The sequence below is a fragment of the Enoplosus armatus genome, chromosome 9, assembly GCF_043641665.1.
Source record: "Enoplosus armatus isolate fEnoArm2 chromosome 9, fEnoArm2.hap1, whole genome shotgun sequence".
NCBI classification, from domain to species: Eukaryota; Metazoa; Chordata; class Actinopteri; order Centrarchiformes; family Enoplosidae; genus Enoplosus; species Enoplosus armatus.
In genome coordinates this window covers 13,227,797-13,247,113 of record NC_092188.1, presented here as the reverse complement: position 1 = coordinate 13,247,113, position 19,317 = coordinate 13,227,797, and the positions used below count along the sequence as shown (strand labels likewise).

The window sequence follows — 19,317 nt, the reverse complement described above, 5'->3', positions numbered from 1 at the left end:
TTGTTTCCATCTGTTTGGGAGGAGGTTAGAAGTTGATTGGCAGAGGTCCTGCTCTCTGAGAGTTAGCGGCTCGCTGGAGGGGCTTGTTTCTATCAGGGGTGAAACACCCGCCCGTCCATCACCGTGACAGAGCTGACAGCCATTCAGCCAAACCAGAGGAGTTCCTGCCAACAATCAAAGGGCTTTTCATTGAAGGAATCCAGCTCTGGCCTGTCATCAGGGAGGGGCGTTCCCAGCTGTCAGCAGGACATGGGGATACTCTGGGTACCACCCCTCCCCTTTTTTTTCAAAGTCTCTGGTCAAATCCATGGCATTGGTCAAGAGCACATGCTCCTCCCTCTCTCTCTGTCTCTCTATGTCTCTCTATCTCTCTGTCTCTCTCTCTCTCTCTCTTCCCTTAAAAGTCAGGTTGTCATCTAATTCAGCTGTTGTCATCTATGCAGTTCAGTTGTGTTGTGGGGCGTTTCATTGCTTTTGCTACTTTCATATGAGGCTTTATCATTTTCATTCAATTTCATTTCTCCATTGATTTACATTGCAAATACCGCTCACTTGCTCCTCAATAATGTCAGTGCTCTTGTTCACCACTTGAGGGAGGCAAAACTAAACAAAATGTCAAGTAAAAGCATGGCTGAAAAACCTGGTCAGAAATATTTACATACAAGTTATCACATACTACTCCTGACTATATTAATACATTAGGTATGTTAATGTTTAAAATGTTTTTGCGCCCAGATGGAAATATTTTGTCTGGCTCAGCTGACTTTTTTTAAATCTTGCATTACCCTTTCCTACGTTCAGTAGCTTTACTCATTGCAGTTTTTAAAAAGATGATAATGATTCTGGCTGCAACTGTTGTCTATTATTCTGGTGGTCATTTTCATAATGACTCGATGAATTTTTTTCTATCCATTTAACATCATAAAACTGCCCAAAATGCCCATCACAGTTTCCCAGAGCCCAAGGTAATGTCCCAACAGTTCAAAGCCAATATATATCCAGTTTACAATCATATAAAACAAGGAAAAGCACAAAATATGATTTGAGGAGCTAATTTTAGCAAATGTTTGGCATTTTTGCATTAAGAATGACCTAAACAGTGAATTGTTCATCATTTTCAAAAAATCTCCAATTTATCATATCTGTGAATGTGTTCCAATCAGATGTCTGAGGAAAATCTTCACGTGAGATTGTGTTGCTTTGATGTGATGTTGTTGCTGCACTAACCAAAGGAAAACTGTAATGTTCTGACTTTAACATCTTTATATTCATTAAGTTTGCATTGTGATCACACCCATCTGATGCATCATGGTCCTTTATATACACACACAACAAATATCAACAAGCAGCTGTAACATTTCTGTCTTTTACGTGCAGCACAGTGTCAGACTGGAGCTCTGTCTGATGCTTCACTGGGTCTACTATTACATAACCACTGAGCTGCCTGCATGAATCAATTATTCATCTCCATGTCATAACACTGAGGATGCTTTGATTATGACAGACAGCCAGACAAGGCAGTGCAGTAAATGGCAAAGAGAAAACACGCACCAATCTCCACTGAGTATGTGGCTTCATCATCATGTGAGTACTGAGGGAGAGCACCTTCAAATAAGACGTGCTTCTCCACTGCACTCAAAGACTGCATGGATGCCTGATTTTAAAAACAGCCTACGGTAGTAGGGGAATCAACACAAGCCTATTCCACGCGAGTGAATGTCTGTAAGTCTCTCCACATGGGATTCACAACGAGCCCCCAATCCAGGGCAGATATATTTTCCTCTTTGTCAAATGTTTTTCAGGCTTGTTTCATCTCTTAAAAGCCTCATCAAGGCAGGTGGTGTTGACTGACTACAGTGGTTGATTCAAAGGTTAAACAGTACAGTACATCTTGATTTATCTGTCAGAATAATCATCCATGAACTTATCTCATGACCCAAAGTCAGAGAACCAATGAAATAATGACAAGCTGTAAATGTTCAAAGGCTTGTTTTTAAACTGGCCGTGACTTTCTCTCTGCACTCAGGGATGGAGAACAGCTCTATTCATGTCCACAGTAAATCACGAGGTTAAAACTTACCATATTTTATAATGACAGTGTGTCTTTCACTTCTTTTGTACATCAAGTCTTGGCTCTGCAAAACACCATCTGGGGCCCAGTGATGGTCCTGTGGTTAATTCCCCTGTCACTGGAGGTATGATTAAAGCTCCCCTGCTGGTTCTGGTTTTGTTACAGTACAGTCCGCACCCCATAGTCTCTTAATGTACATGTTCTAGTGCAAGAAACAAAGACAGTTTGATCTATGGAGAACCCTCACCTGGCCAATGGGAAATCATCTATTCAACCACCCATATGTAGAGAAAAAAATACTATGGAGTCGGCATGAACAAAATAAAATGCAAACAGAATTTTGCTGATATGTTGATCAAAAGCTCCAGAACAGCTACTACATGGACACCGAGGTTTTGTCAACAGCTGTTTCCAGGGTCGAGAACAAACTCTGAAACTCAATTTTGCCAATATTTCTGCTTTGAAATTTGTTTGCATGATTGATATAAGCAGCTAACGTGGGGATGCATGTCAAACATGAAATGAGAGGCACGTAGTATCTAAATCATCAGTTTACCTTTATAGAGGTTGATGTGTATTATTTGATACTAATTGTACCACATCAAGGTAAACAAGGAAAAACCACTCAGATAGTGTTCTTTACAATCATTCAATGAGTGTTTTTAAGTTTTCTGTGTGTTCAAGCTCTGAGGTTCATGATGTGCTGATGTGTGATTATTGAAGCCATCACACTGATGGCTGCCAGAGCGGCCTTTAAAACTCATAATAGAGTTTCATTGTTGCATCATAAAAAATATATGCACATAATAAGATAAATAATCATGAGGCAAACAAGGTTATTTCTGGTACATTGCCATTAGTATTGAGAGTATGTATTAATATTTATAGTCTACTTCACACTATTACATTTGCATGGCTTTGCTTGCCACAATCTAGTTTCTAAAAATGGATACAGGCTATTTCCTCTACATTTACAAAGCGGCTGTAAAGAGCGATCTCATTACTGTGATTATGTTTATACACACACACACAGTGTTTAATACCTTCACTGTAACTCATTCAACCTCAGAGGTTATCCCAGATTGTTTAGTTTCTATTTTCGGCCTCCGTCTCATGAGGAATGACTCAGGATACAAACTAGGTGTATGAATATCTTAGAGGTGATTAAACACAACACAAGTCTCTGCAGGGTGTTTGTTTTCCACCCGGTCATTTAGTGCTCTGCATCTGTTTGTCAGTGTGTACATATAGTGCAGTATGTCAGGCTGAATAGGAGTGGAAGACATTGTGTCTGTGTGTGAGGGAGATAAAACAGAAAAAAAGAAGTGAAGGAGAGAGAGAGAGATCAAAGACTATGGCAGAGCCCGGCCCTGTATCAAAAATGAGTTTGGAAGGCTCTCCCTCCTCTCTCCATCCGGCTCTCCCCTGATCATCGACCCTGAGGAGAATAAACTCAATCCATGTTAAATTATAGATTAAGGCCCGGCTCTGGCTATGGCTTGGCAGCTGGCGGCTGCATGCGCGTCGAGCTGCACTGAGTTTTACACACTTCTGTTGCTGCTACTGTTGCCTCACCTCGCTGCCTTATTAAAATCAACATCAAACACTCTCCACAGATGAATAACGGGATTTAAAAGAGACTGTATGAATATGTAAAGATTCTCTTCACATTGTGCTCTCTGTGGCTGTGGCTGTGTTTTGTTGGACTGTCTGCTTGGTGGATGAGTTAACCTTTAGCATCACTTTTCAGGTCACAAGTGTTTTTCTCACTAGTAATCTTTTATTCACAGATGAGCTTTGTTCTTTTAGCACCACAATGGGTTGATCTGGAAAGTGCTAGTTAACAATTTATGGATATTGTCTAATAGAAAGGGTAAAAAGATTTTTTTTTTGCTCTGCACTCTTAAGATATTCCAAGCAGATGGTGCAATCACAGGACAGGCAGAGCATCAGAAATGCAAATACTGTATTTCAGTCACAAAAAGCTCTCAATATCCTCATCCACAGAGACTCAAGTGTGACACAAACATTTCAGCTTTGATCTTTGCATCACTCTTATTCTACATCAACTAAAAGAAATAAGAACAATGATTTTCAACTTCAACAAACAGCCAAATCACCACACAGTGAGCAGATGTTGACATGTGATAAAGTACTTGAAATGTGTTATTGTACAATATCCACCCAGGTGCCAGGTGCAATAACCTGCCATGTCTGTATGAACAGTAAGGTAAGCCGTCTGTCACCAGACCTCCTCCCTACATCTCTCAATGCATCTAGTTAAATCATCGTTTACATGACTGTGAATGCATGAGGTTTGTCTCTGCTATGTTGATTGTGTCACAGCAAACATTTTGTAAACCCTCTATGAGCTTCATGTAATATGGGAGTGTTGAACTGACATTATGGATGTATGAAAGTTGCTTTTTTTTTGATCAGTCTGTCCCTTCCATATGTACTCTTTCATCACATTCTTTCATGTATTTATTTCATTTTTTCTGTTGTATTATCAGTTTGTGACTGTTACAGTGAATTCACACTATTTTGGATTGGATTGGTTTCCAGTTCATAGTCTGCTGCATGTGCTTCTCTTTTGTATCAGTGTCACAGTTTTGTCAATAAACTTTACAACGACTGTTTCATAATATTAAGTAGAAATTACAGAAATTAATTGTGAATAATAACCATAGAAATCTTACATGACTTTTGTTAGATATAAACCACAAATTACAACAAATGATCAGTTTCCATGCCACAGCATTTTATTCACAAAACCAGCTGGAGATCGATTCACTCCCTTTTATCTGAGATGTAGCACTTTCTTTGTCTTCTTTGTCTAAGAATGTATTTTTAGTGGACAGTGTATAAATAGCAGGAGAAAATGCCAATTCCACATCTTGCATAAATATAGAGTCCGGTGTATGAAAAATAATGAATGTATAATTTTGGTAAAGTCTGTGATCGAAAATAGAAATCTTTATCTGTCCTCAACAACAATAGTGCAGCGACAATATTCTTACGTAACAACACTGAGTATTGCCCTTACAGTAACTTCATGCAAAGCAAATCTCATAGGGCAGTCGAAGGCATCAAGATAAAGTCCAGTATCAACATCAAACATGAAACATGCAGTTTCAACATAATCAGCATGCTGCCCAGTCTGAACAACAAAACACTGTGATGAACCTCAAATAACAGAAACAAATGGAAACACATATACACACTCCGCTTTATAAGAACCTTAAAACTTCTATTTAGACATTTTTACACACTGTATGTACATTACTGAAGTCTTCTAAGGGCATAGTTTGGTTTTTGGAGAATTTTTCCTTCTTAACCAGACTGAGACAAACTCATGGATGTTTTTCTTGCTGCTGTGTGCAGTTTAAAGATATATTTAACAGTGAAATTAGCCTAACTTTCATTGTTCACTCACATCCTGAAGATTACTGTAATACATTGTACTCATTAGCCTAGTAATAAAAATTACAGTCACATGTGGGCGCTTGTAAAGAGAAAGTAAAACAGGCATTTTATAAAATGTCTTTTTTTTAAATGAACACAGACAGGCATGTGTTTTTTAAAAGAATTACTATAATGCAAGTTGTCCAAACAATAAATATTCCAAAAAACTAAACTATACCTTAACAGTAAGTTAATTTTAGACCCATAAGACAAAACCATTTGTATTCTTCTATGTCATCATTTTTAAGCAATTAGGACAGTAATACACAACTTGCTTTGCCCGGGGGCCCCTTTTGCAAAATGACATGAGGCCAGGGGCCAGTTAATAAACAAACACTAACAGGCCCCAGGCCTTTCTGGCAGAGAGCCTTTCTAACACGTGGTTAACGTTGTGAAACAGTCGCAGTTTGGTTATGTTTAGGCACCAAAACTACTTGGTTAGGTTTAGGAAAAGATAATAGTTTGGGTTAAAATAATACGTCAACGTTGACTTTTGGTTTCACACGGGACACGAACAGCAGCCTCCTGGGTGAAAGTCCTTTCAGACAGACAGCCCTGAAGGCAAACTTCTCCCATGTGCCCCATGCAAGTCAGGTGTACATGAACATTTAGCAGAAATGTCACCACTTCTGATCAGCTAATATGCAACTTCCTGAACATTTACTAATTGTTATAAACAAACAAAAAAATTGAATCAATTCATTTTCATTGTGAATTAGAAAATGGTTGAAGGGCCACCCGGCACCCTATGGCGGGCCACATTTGGCCGTAAATCACTGAATTAGGAGGAGAGAGAGGTTACACTCACACACACAATCAGCCTGAGGAGTTTATCAGTGACCTTCCTTACAAAGTCAATACACTAACGTTTGGCCTTTCACATTTATCTGCCTCATTCCATACCAAGACATACAAGGATTTCATCTCAATGTGGCAATATACATTACTGATATGATACATACATGCAATTCACAAAACAAGTTGACAGCCGAAGGCTCAGTTAACCTACAAACATTGAAAATTATGCCATGCAGCCAAATACTTCCAACTGAGGTAAGACAGCCTATCAGTAAGAAACATTCAGGAACAAGATCATGCTCCGGTCTACATTCATAACGGCAATTTATGTGACAGAGAGAAATCACAGTGATTCCTTTTTTTGTTTTGTAAAGGCATTCCAATGGGCTTGTGGTTTTGAGGCAGTTCCCATTACAAAACATTACAGTAATAAGTGGCCCTCTTTGGTTTCAACAGTAGTCTCTCATTCTTGTACATCTCAGTGATGAAAAGCTTATAGAGAACATGACATGGGAAACTGCCCTTTTAATAGAGTTTGGCACACTTGGGAGAAGAAATGTGCTCAGCAGATGAAAACTGCATTTCACTTACCCAGACTTTTAAAAATCATTTTAGGGTAGCACGTGTTAGAAAATCACAGGGTATGGGAAGTGTCCCATGAGAGCTATTTAATGTTTAAACTTATACTTAACACTTAGCTTGCTTTACTTCTTTCCTGCCAACGTTATGTTGCCAGCTGACGCTGGTTTATCATCACAGGAACCTTTGTTCTCTCTGCACCTCACTTCCTGACTGCGCTTAGACTTTGACCCAAACTTGGTGTTTTCAACTGGCTTCAGAGTCTCTGTGGAGTCTGGCTGTTGATTAGTTTCTGTGTCTTCATGGGACTCAGGACTCTGATCTGATTCAGAACTCTGATTGGACACAGAGGCTCTGCGTGTCTGCTGATAGGACGAGCAGAGGTCCTGCCATTTGATTCGATTGGCATCTATGCCATCGAGCATCGGCTGCAACTTTCTGTTGAGCTTCAGCAGTGCCTGGGAGGAGACACAGGAGAGTACAACAGATATTCAAAATCCCAAATAGTGCTTTTATTTTTGCTATTTTCAAAATGAGACCCCAGTAAAAGTTTAACTTGAGACATCAAGGGATACCTACCTGGTAAAGGGGTTTACATATCCCGTCTATCCACTCCAGCTGTAAGGCAGGCAGTTCATCTTTGCGATTACGGTCAAATATGGCCTACAGAGAGGTGATAGTCTTCTGTCATCCATGACCAAAAACATTCATCATAACCATTTGACAAAAAAAAAACTGCTCACAACAAGAACATGGTTTAAGTGTATGCTGGCAACTCAGTATGAGATAGAAATCTGTGTGCTAGAGAAAAATCCAAGTGACAGATAAGACTTTCTTACTTACCGCTGGGGTCAACTTAAGCTCAGACCTCTCTCTGTCACCTTGTTCAAAGAATTCACTCGTCACCAGCTCTGCAACCTTGCAACATAAATGCCAACCATCATTATTTCATTATTTTACTCAAAATGTCGATGTTGGCTCAAAAATGGGCTCAAAGTTAGAAGCTAGGTGCATGCATTTTGCTATACTTTGTGCTAAATTCTGGTATTTTTCAGGGAGAACGTGCACGTTTCTGAAGCCTAAAACAGTCAGTATGAAAAAGGCAAAACATGCAAACAAACCTGTTTAGATATCTTCCAAGGACGAGTGACAGCGCCCAGATCGCATGCTGTCATCAGCATGGACCTGTTGATGACATCAAAGCTCATTTCTAGCTGCTTGTTTCACACTTCACAGTCAAAGTAATTTTGGCACAGGACAGTTTTATTTAGCACAAAGGTAGAAACCTGAGAACTTCTCTGTTTTTTTCATCTGTCCAGCTGAATTCTCCAGATAGAACACACTCGAAGAATTTGTTTCTGCGCCTTACAATGCAAAGAGAAAATGTTAAAAGGCAAGGTAATACACAAGACAGTTTTCACCACACTTTGTAATAACACAGAAATCTAAATGTAATTTCCTCTAATTAGATGCAAGAAGTCATCCAATAATCGGCAAAAATCTATTTCAGTTTTACTTTTTTACTAATCAGGAACTACTTCAGCTCTGAATCCATTAAAAAGACCACTTACTCAAAGTGCAAAGTAAGGTCTGTGGAGAGAATAGCCTGCTTCAATAGTTGCATCATGTTGCTGTACTCTTTAGAGCAGAGGTTTGCAAAGATATTGTGACCCTGTGAGAAAAAAAAATACAATAGCATACAGTGGGCACACACACAAAAACAGCCCAGGATGAGTAATGGTGGCTAAAATGTCTCCTTACTGCAGATGCATTGGTAAAGTCATCGCTCACTGTCAAATGAAGCTCTCATTAACAATGTTAATTAGCAATGTGTATAGACTTTCTCTGTCCGCTGTTAAAAGAAATCAATAGACAACACAGTTCCTAATGATCAAACAAATCAGCCTCATAACATCACTAGTGGTCAATGCTGCCGCCTACCAGCAGGCAGTGTTTGCTCAGCACTGTCCCAAAGCCCAAACTGCACAAAAGTGGCTTTCTGGTTCTCTGTTTCCAAAGAGGCTTTTGCGGTATTTTTATTTGTGTTTGTTTTGTTTTGTATGTATTTGTAATGTATTTGTTTTTTGTATGGGTTTCATGGACAGACGTTGCAAACATGCTTAAACACTTGCAACTCATTGGTTGAGGAAAGCAAACTAACACCACAAAAGGAAAACCCAGCCAATACAGCCAATAAAGTAAACCTCAGAATAACTTGAGCATTATAATCATATGAGAAATATCGGTCTGACCTCACTTTGTAGGATCATGACTGCATGGTTGAAGTGATGATGCTCCAGGGTGGCTGACGTCCCGTAGAGCAGAGCCAGAGCAGAACCTGTCCTGCAGGAAAAAACAGAGCAGTGAAACTTTCAGTCGCCCATAAGACACCTCTCGTCATCAAACTTTAGGCCTGGGTCACTTACTTGGCTTGAAATGCATTGTTGGTGCCTCGGTGGTCCAAGTCATGGCAGAGACAGCCGACCATCAGTGCCAGTATCTCTGCATCTGACAGGACATCTTGGAAAGTGGCTGTCTGCCAAAAGTAAAGCAGACAGCCATATCCAATTATCAGAGTCCACCACAACACTCATTCTGTTCATTTTTATTTATTCTCTATTACCTATTGCCATTTGATAGAATATAATATGATATGATGGGGTGGGATTGAAGGGGTGGGATGGGACAGGATAGGATAGGATAGGATAGGATGGTTTGCAAGCTCTCGGCATACCTGATCACCCTGGAAAGTTGATCATTCTCTTTGACACCCAAATATTCGCCCTTTGAATTTTCTCTTAATGATGTTTGTCCTGTGATGTTTCCTCCTAATGATGTTTTGTCTAGTGACTGATTGTTGATTCGTTTGATGATAAGTCCACTGAGACTTACTTTTCTCAGGACAGCCTTTAAAAATAACTTGTTATCCTCATTGAAGGTCTAAGGGTTTCTTTTGGTGGAAATCAGCCTTTACTGTATAAGACAGTTTGACTGTGTAGAGTGAAAGCAAACACACAGAGAGACTGAAGGTGGCACAAGACTCTAGCATGAGAGAAATATGAGATATGCATCTTAGAAAGCTGGGTCATTTCTAATCGAAATCTGCCTATTTGTGGGCATGTAAAGCAACTTTAATAAATCCGACTTGACTTGACGCATCTTGAAACTTACCGTGATCATAACGAACATGCACTGCGATACATTGAAGGCATGTCTCCAGTTATGATACGCCACAGTTCGATAGTTCTTCCTCACAGTCAAAAGCCAGCGGCACAAAACCTACAAGAAGACAGAAATACAGGACATTTACATCCATAAACACTGTGGACTCCATATATATACATATTCCAGGGCCTCACCTCATAGTCAATTTTAAACTTTTGGACGGCACCAAGTTCCTGAAACATGCGGAGTGACGCGGTGATCATGGCATCGTTGTCCAAAGAGAAGTCGTTGAAGTGAAACTCGTCGATGCCTAACTCACTGCTCAGGGGGATCTTAGCTGCCTTAAGGGGTGAGGACAGAGCTGTCAATCATATGGTGCCAGCAAGGAAGGACGCAAAGCACTAAAACACATTTTCAGTTTTCAAATTACACTTCACCTTCAAATACATCACACACAACACAAAAAGCATCATATGTCATACAGTTGGTGAAGCCTTACCTTGAGTCTGTCAACTTCTACCTTGGAACAGGTTGCATGGTAGGACAGCATCTAAAAACAACAGAATCATGCAAAACAGTGAGAGATAGAAAACTTACTCTGATGCTGATCAAATGCTTATGTGTTATGCTTATGTTATGCTTATGCTAATCCTAAATGAGATAAGACTGACTCTGAAAAAGACTGCTGAAGAAGATAATCAATATTTTCCAAGAATTGTCACGTGATCTATCTTTCCTGCTCATCTTTTTATGCCATAAGGATCAAAGAAAGTACATCTCTGCTCTTAAAACTGATTTGTTGCTATATTTTGGGTCTCCTCACCAGAGAAAAAAAATCCATCAGGTGTTTAAAGGAACAGCAAAGCTTGTGTGACAGAAATACAGGAGTGTGTATTACCTTTGATGAGAGGTGAGCAGATTGGCACATGTATTTATCATGAATTATTAACAGCAGCTGAAATATTTATGGTAGAGAAGCAGAACCATGTTTGCTGAGGATCATGTGACTGCTTAGGTTAGATAGCGGGCAGTGGAGCAGAACACAGATGGAGACACTAATGAATATCAGGAGCTTCTGTTAAGATTACCATTAATCAGTGGCACCACTTTCCTCTTCAATTACTATTGTCTCATACACTCATTTTGAATGGATGTCAAGGGGTGTAATAAAAATTATTTCATTTAGAGTAATTTAGTAGGTAGTTTAAATTCTGGTGTACAATACATTCATGGTATGCCCATCAAATGCTTTGTAAGGATTAGTAGCTGGTGGATGATGTATTTCTGTATTTTACCTCTTTATTATTTTGTAATTTGGTTATGTCACGTTTTAAAGAAGACAGTAATGATGGGGAAAGAGAAGAAAATTCAGGAAAAGACAGTTAGAAAATAAAAAAAAAACAATAAGAAAAACTCGTACATACAAACAAATCTATGTAAATATCTCATGTCTTCCAAAGTGATGGGGTTAAAAAAAAGTTGTAATCAATATGTTGCAGGTCTTACATCCAGTGCTACAGACTGCTTGGCCCACGTCTTTTTAACTTGATTGTACATCATGGTGTTGTTGATTCCAAGTCCACAGAATATCACAAATGCCTGAACACAAAGACAATGCAACAATTAACACTTCACACAAATTTTTGATGGAACAGCTGTAATCGGAGTTTTAAAAAACTAACCTCAAACAGTCTCTGATCTGCATCATTGAAGGTCTTCCTGTCTAGCCGATTCAGAATCTGTGCGACCCCTGTGGAAAACACACATACATCATTGACTGTAACATGAAAACTTGTTTCCCAGTGAGGACAAATTGATTATTTCTGGTCAACTTACCAATTATCTGATGAGTTCGATTCCAGATAGGGACACATAACACTGATCTGATGTGAAACCCTGAGGCCTGATCCGCCTGTAAAGGAGACAGGAACATGGAGCCAGACTGACTGTTTGAGAAATTTATATTTTAAAGGCCACCATGGCACCATCGACAAATTCACCAGTGCTCACAAGTACTGTAACAATTACAAGTTGTTTGTATTTGATGGTGTTTGTGGTGTGTGCCTGTGTCTACTTACTGCAGCCACAAGCATGTATGTGTCCATGCATTTGTGTGAGCTCTAATAGGTCTAATAGGGAGACCATTGTGTCCACACCTCAGCATCAAAGCGTGGGTCCTGACACACGTCGCTGATGTTAACAGGCAGTCCTGTGGAAGCCACCAGCTCAGCAATGCTGTTATTGATCAACCAATCAGAACACGAAAGCTTCTCCATGCTGATGCGGCCAATAACAGAAACACGGAACAATAGTCAGGACAGGGCAGTTCAACACCCTGTCCGTGCAACACAACAGCTGTAAATATTGAGTGAGTTGATTTTTTTGTACTAGTTTTGTTATGCTGAAAAGCATGCAAGTGTCATGGATTTGTATGAATGCACATCATATCCAAATGTATCCATTTATAGTGTGTAACCCCTAGAAATAATAATCATTCTGTCAGTTTTCATGATGTCTCTTTCACCTGATGTCATGGTCCATGTTGCACAGGGGAGACATGAGCTCAAACGTCTTGGAGAACTTCACAACCTAAAGAAAGAGACATGAATCATCACAGCCAGCAGCAATGACATTTAGCAACAAAGATAGGAGAGTTTGACACCAGAAAGGCCTCATGGTTTAATGGAAAAGTTAAAGTAAATGAATCTGTGGGGCAGGAAAAACTGACGAAGAGCCAGAGGTCTCACAGGTGAGTCGATGTCTTCGAGGAGAAGCACGGAGCAGCGTTCACACTGCAGGAGGGTCAGCGCTCGCTGCATGATCTTCCTGACAATCTTCTCCAGGTCGGTCTGCTCCTCAAACAGGTCGTTGACCACCTCCAGCAGCGCCTGTGGCAACCAGAAAGGACGCTAATGGCTTGTGTCCTGCAGTGTTGACATTGATATATGTCATGTTGTTGAAGGATGCAGTAGAGGGGATTTGTTAGCCATTAAGTGAAATCCCTTTGGTGGTAATATGTTTATAAAAACTATTGACTAATGAATAGCTGCTATAAATGTAAGGTGTGTTAATGTGTCTGCAGTGAAATTCAACTGCTGTTATTGGTATTTTTAATTAAGTATAGAAATTGTAATGTTAAACAGCTTTTTGTAAACACACAGTTTATATTCTCTTACCCTACTCCTTTCATACTCCTTGCGAGACTCAGAAAACAACTTGGCATTGGAAATCGATATTCCACAGAATGGTAGATACATCTGCAGTACCTGAGTAAAAGTAGAAAAAAAGTGGTGAGAGGCATGCATAATCCATAAATGTTAGCTATTTGTATGCTAAACAAAAGGGTGTAGAACTGAACTGGAGAGAGTGTGCGGGGATGGGGGAAGAAGTTGTGATGGCGTTAGCAGCTTCTCTGCACAGATTTCTCTCAAATAGATTCCCTGTTAATGAAGTATTGATTTAGAGAAAGAAGGCCTTTAGTAAGACATCATGGGCCTTAAAATGCCTAGATAAGCTGGCAGATGAGATGTGTTTTTCTATTTTCAGCGTCTTTGTTGCTTAAAAGTAGTTACTGAAGTTGCTTTGCTGTAGCTTTATTTAGACTTCTGTTTTAGATCCACATACAGCAAAAATGCTTAGATTCCTGCAAACTCAAAACTTTGTTCGAAGCTGATTTCTTTGAAGTAGAGGCCAGCGAACATTGTGTATTGAGGGTACATGATTTCCTACAACTTTATTCTGCCACCTTGTGGACAAACTGTTGCATCTCAGTGCAGCTGAACTCTTGCAAATCTAAACAAACTTAAACAGTAACAACAAAGGTTTACTGCACCAGCATCTCTCTGTATTTGCTTTTCTTGATTTATCTTTTCAATGTATTTACCCAGAGTGAATCACATGAGCACCTTTACTTTTTTATTGCCTGGCTACACACTTAAACAAGAAGCCAGTGATTTTCACATCTGCAAGGTGCACAATATATTATTTGCACATCACCAAACTGGGAGAATGAAGTCGTATTCATGAGCTGTGGAGCTGTAAAAGAAGCTAAAACATGCAGATTCTAGTAAACCCATTTCAAGTGGATTGCTCAGGGAGCAATTGAAAGTGTATCCACTCAGAATGTGTGTACTAAGTGTGCATATATTGCACAGCCAGACCTATTTAATGCTCCACACTTGAGTAAGAGGTTGACCTCCTCCCTTCATTCTTCTGGTGTTTTACTTCCCCTCTCCACAGCCATTAAGAAGATTCACAGAACAAACTGTGTTTTCAGCTGCATGGCTCAAGAGCTTCTGTGCAATAAGTGTTAGTGTGTGTGTGTGTGTGTGTGTGTGTGTGTTAACTCCATCTATAAAGTGCCCTTAATGGTCAAACCAATAACACTGAAGATGTGAAATAGCCAATAAAAAAGCATATTAATGTGAAAATCCCTCCCCGGTAGCGTGGATCGGATAAAGGTTTTTTTCAACTGAGAGAAATAACAGAGCCTCACCTTCTCATCATCCTCAGTAAAGGGAGTGCCCATGGGATTTTTGTTGATTGCTTGTACAACACCTATGACTTCTCCATCACTGTTACAGATGGCCATGCAGAGGATGGACTGAGTCTTGTAGCCCGTTAACTTGTCTATCTCATCACTGAAGCGGTGGTCCTGGAACAGTGGTCACATAAACACATATTACACATAATATCAAACACACATGATCCCACATGAACACACATGTACAAGTCACTGTGGCCAGTAAATGCCCTTGTGAGACCACATTCCTGGCTATTTAAACTCACAGCTCTGCAGGAGGCCTCTTGTTTTTACTATGAGCACAAAAAAAGACTACAATACTCCTGCTGACACATATCTACACTATGTGCAGTAATAGACCTCAGCGGGATCCGCATCATCATTTTAGCCTCCCAAGCAGCCCAAGGCCACAATATAATGATGTGGCACGCAACTGGTAGCGTTTAAGACGAGATGTGGCTCGTGGGAAGCTGCGAGGATTATAACGCTTGCTTTCTTGTCTTTTTCTTTGACTATTATAGAGAGAGTGTTTTTCTTATTCTGACATAATTGAGGTAATTATGCAGAGTATTTTCTTCGAGATGAGCGAGCCCTTCGAGGAACTTCAAAAACAACTGGTTAAGTAATATAGTACATACTCCAACAGGGAGTTTATGTTCTTGTTTGCTCCCAATGGCGAAAAAACACTGGTCTCATCCCCACACCAGTCATACATCGATAATCAATATCTTCGCTCACTGTAAATCCCTCTGCATTAACTTTTGACCCAGTATAATAATATGTAGATATCATACACCTGTAGACCAGGCTCACATTTACCTCATACGCGTTTGGGATGTTTACAGTTTCCCCATGCTCTGCCACGTATCCAATGATACCCTTTCCCCATGGCACCTGCACTTCATTGGAGTTTAGGGTGCTGGAGGATGGTCTGACAGTGGTGCCTGAGTGCACATCAAAGAATTTGGACACCAGCGTCCTCTTGTGCGCGGGTCCCTCAACAAGGAAAAGCGAGCACCTGTCTGCATCCACCAGGATACACACATTGATCAGGATCTTATAACTGAGGTTTGTCAGGTCCAAATCATTGGAGATGTCCTTCACTAACTCCAAGAAAAACTCCCTCTCGTTGGTTTCTTTGAGTCTGTATTTGTAGTCGATGGCGCTGGACGCGTACTGGGGCACGTTGACCCTGGACTCCAGCAGGGCGCTCAGGATGTGCGCGGTGGTCGGAGGCAGGGAGCTGGCTTTACGCAGGAGCGCACGGCGCCTCATGCTGGACTGGGACTCGTGCTCGATCAGGCTCACATGCTCGTCGTAGGTCCGATGTGCGGTGGTGGCTTTAGACCGGGCGAAGTTCCGTCGCAGCTCCATGTGGGACGATCTGCGCCGGAGCCCGTCCGGGTTAGTCGGCCAGAGCGGGTCCCTGGCAGCGCCGCGCTTCTCCTCGGCTGTGGACTCTTTCGACGGCTGATGCTCCCTCAACCACCTGCTCACCTGATCACATTTCGCCTTCCGGACGAGATACTCTTCGAAGAGGTCTGGGTGGCAGTCCAAAAACGCCTCTACATCCGAGAAGTCAAATGTTGTCATGCTCGAAGCTGCTGCGGGGACCAAATGAGACACTCAGATGTAACAGAACAAGAGTTGGACGAGTGGATGACGGGCTGATGCGGCTGCAGCCGAGCTTCTCAGAGAAGTGATGTCCTCAAAACATGTATTCATTCATCCCAGTCCATCGTATTCTTCCCGAAAACACTGGGGGCAGAAGTGGTCAAATAGATTCAGTTTATCTGAGACCGGATTGATGACGCCAGGGAGAACAGGCGACAGTACAGCTGTCTGTCAAGCGAGATTGAGCTGTGTCTCTGTGGATTTCTGTGGAATACTATGCAGAGGTGTCGAAAAACACGGCTCCTATATTCTCCCTAGTAATTGAAAAAACTGCAGGGCAGGCTGTTCCCTCGCTCATTTTATTCTATACCACCAGAGACACTCTGTGCGGGGCTCGAATCAAAACCAAGAACGAGTTTGATGTTTCATTTGCATTTAAAACGTGCAGCCAGGACACAGTTTCATAAAGTACAGTGTGCAGTGGGAGCATGTGCTTGTTTGAAAGGGACAGCTTAAGCCAACAAAGAAAAATGAAGATTAAGTACACACAGGCTACACCTTTGTAACAGTATTTTAGAGTGGCCACTATATGCTTTTTCACAACACAATAGATAGATAGATAGATAGACAGATAGATAGATAGACAGATAGAAGTGTGTGTTACCTTGGAGTCAAGTGGCCTTGTGATTATAAAATTGCAAAACTGTTTCTTTTTTACTCCCACCTCACCCTCACACACACATACCTCCATACACCCACACACACTCATAAAAATACCCACACACAAACACCCACTGCGACAGTCAATGCTGGTGTCTTTTAACCATGACCACAGTCTTTCCACAACCGCAACCAAGTGGTTTTAGTCATTCAAATGTAATCAAACTTCAACCATATAGGTGGCAGATCAGAAAACATTCATATAACTAGTTGTATTATAGTATTTCATTGTTTCAGTAAGACTTGCTGCAAAGGCCTTTTCAAAATCTAGACCTTTCTTGTTTTAGTTAATTGTAATTCTTTCACTTTATATTGTACTTACATGGTGAATAATCCTAAATATAATTATAAATCAAATGACCAAAAGCTAATTGATACACTGCAAACCTTGTTGTTGTTGGTTTCAGGGGTCAGTAGGGGCCCAAAGCTAATATTTGGGTCTCTTGCATGTTTTTTTGACTCATGGGGTTAAACTGGCAATTTGCAACATGAATGGAGAAAATAACCAATGTCTTTTTCGTTTAGAGAGAGGTGAATGAATTTGTGTTTCAGAGGTTATTGATGAGGTAACTGTAAGAATTATAAGTTGAATTTCTGTTTGTGTGTACAACCCTGTAGGGGTTAAGCATCAACCTGCGTCTGCACAATAACTTTATAATAGTGAAATCACCGCAGGCTGTGGCACATTTACAATGCAGCAGCAGGAAATGTAATCCGGAGGGCGGCAGTTCCGCTGGGGCAGAGCCGGGTAATTGGTTACTGGACTTAGCTTAGGCTGCTTGATAGGACTTGGGTGTTTTGCTAAGACTTTGGACAAGCTCTCTTGGGAATCCCAATTAAAACGCAGAATTCCGAATATGGGTCTTGTGAGGGCCAACAAACAAGGCAAACCTTGCTGCTTGGAAAGCAGTCCATGTCATGTCCAAGGAGAGGCAGCTGCATTGATTATTGGTCTCGGATGTTTACTGATTGAAAACTGGTATTCAGATGCAGTTCTCGGGTTTCTGATGATTTAAAGATTAGGGAGCAGATCAGGTGTGCTGAGCTATTTTAAAGACCCTAAAAATGTATTAAATGTATTTTTACAATCAGCTCCTCACTATGAGTACATCCCACATGAACACACACTTTCTGCTGATGTTAGAACCGTTTTAGATATTTCACATGAGACATTTATGAATCTCTTTATTTTCTCTGTACCAATCAGGATTTAGCAGCATTTAAATCAGAATCTGATGACAGTTGGTGGCTTTTTGGTCAATAAACCGTCAATAAAATCTGATCAAATCACACCCACACAGTGCTGATGAAGCCTATCAGCTACCTATGAGCTTTTGAGTGTAAACTACCTAAAGATGTTTTTTTTTATTGCTGCTTATTTAATCATGAATATTTAGTGTTATAGTGAAAGACTTTGGATATGTTACGTTTTCAGGATGTTGTTTTTATATTACTGTAATTTCATATTACTGTAAAAAATGTGTATAATTGAGTCAATCCCAAAATGTGGACAGGTGACCATCCTGCTTTCTAGGGTCCCTTAAAGTAAAATCAGGGATTATTTTGATTCACTCACTGACACAATGAGGTTCCTTAATTGGGACAACATTTCATCAAAATGGAGTTTGAGGAATAACACAAATCCTTGAGTCCTTTGATGTGAAAAGTGTTAGGGACTCTCCTGACGCCATTTTTTCTCTAAAAATGTAGGAAATCAATTTGCATTATGGTTACTTCTTGTCATTTTTACCTCTCATCAGTGTTATGAGTAGTCTAGAGCGGTAAGTCAGCCCTGTTCATAGCAGAGTAACAGCACCACGGACAGCGCACGCAAATCCTGGAAGAAGATGTTCTAAAAAATGAACATACAATTTCTAAATCAACACGTGAACAGGATGATCCTCAGACTGAAATTACCTTCTAGATTGGCCCTAAGACTTTCTTTGAACAAGTTTTGTGGCTTTGTCTGAGGTACAGTCTGAATGTATAACTGTTTCCATGTTGCATAGGAAAGGAGACAACGAAACCTGACTCCTGTAACCAAACACCACCCACACACAGCTTGTATCTGGTGTCAGTGTGTGCCGCCCGGACCCCAGCTTGATTTTCATTCCACCCCATGCTTAGTTGTATGAGTTCACCAAACTGTGAACGTGTATCAGATCCACGCTCGATGACTGGATGATGGGCATCCTGAGCAGTGATTGCTCACTGGATATAAAAATATTGACAGGATATGAAATATCAGCACATCTTGACCCCCAGTTGTTCCAACTGTAATTCTGCATGACGAGGACAAAAATGATTTTCAAAAGGTTGCATTTGATATTTCTTCTGGTCTTAGCAATCCAAATGTGTGATGTTGTTTCAGTCTTCAGTCCTT

The 19,317-nt window shown here is 40.5% G+C and overlaps 1 protein-coding gene across 1 annotated transcript; it reads right to left on the bottom strand.

Moving 5' to 3' along the window:
• Window positions 1–7,038: 7,038 nt before the first annotated feature.
• On the bottom strand, window positions 7,039–16,193 carry pde11al (phosphodiesterase 11a, like). The gene is made up of 20 exons (XM_070911679.1): window positions 15,420–16,193; window positions 14,574–14,732; window positions 13,255–13,344; window positions 12,826–12,966; window positions 12,603–12,667; window positions 12,235–12,355; window positions 11,915–11,990; window positions 11,761–11,828; window positions 11,585–11,677; window positions 10,578–10,628; window positions 10,273–10,419; window positions 10,085–10,192; window positions 9,340–9,449; window positions 9,166–9,256; window positions 8,485–8,585; window positions 8,200–8,277; window positions 8,035–8,098; window positions 7,757–7,831; window positions 7,493–7,576; window positions 7,039–7,371 (listed from the first exon to the last, which is right to left on the bottom strand). Exons 1-20 carry the CDS (start codon window positions 16,191–16,193, stop codon window positions 7,039–7,041), a joined length of 2,829 nt encoding a protein of 942 aa, XP_070767780.1.
• Between the last annotated feature and the right edge of the window lie 3,124 nt (window positions 16,194–19,317).

Bases quoted from the DNA above. Each gene is read 5' to 3' on its own strand.
- pde11al (XM_070911679.1), bottom strand. From the start codon at position 16,193: ATGACAACATTTGACTTCTCGGATGTAGAGGCGTTTTTGGACTGCCAC. The intron at 11,991-12,234 runs GTGTGGACACAA...TCTCCTTTACAG, and splicing joins ACCCACGCTTTGATGCTGAG to GCGGATCAGGCCTCAGGGTT. The intron at 7,372-7,492 runs GTAGGTATCCCT...GTCTCCTCCCAG, and splicing joins TATGTAAACCCCTTTACCAG to GCACTGCTGAAGCTCAACAG.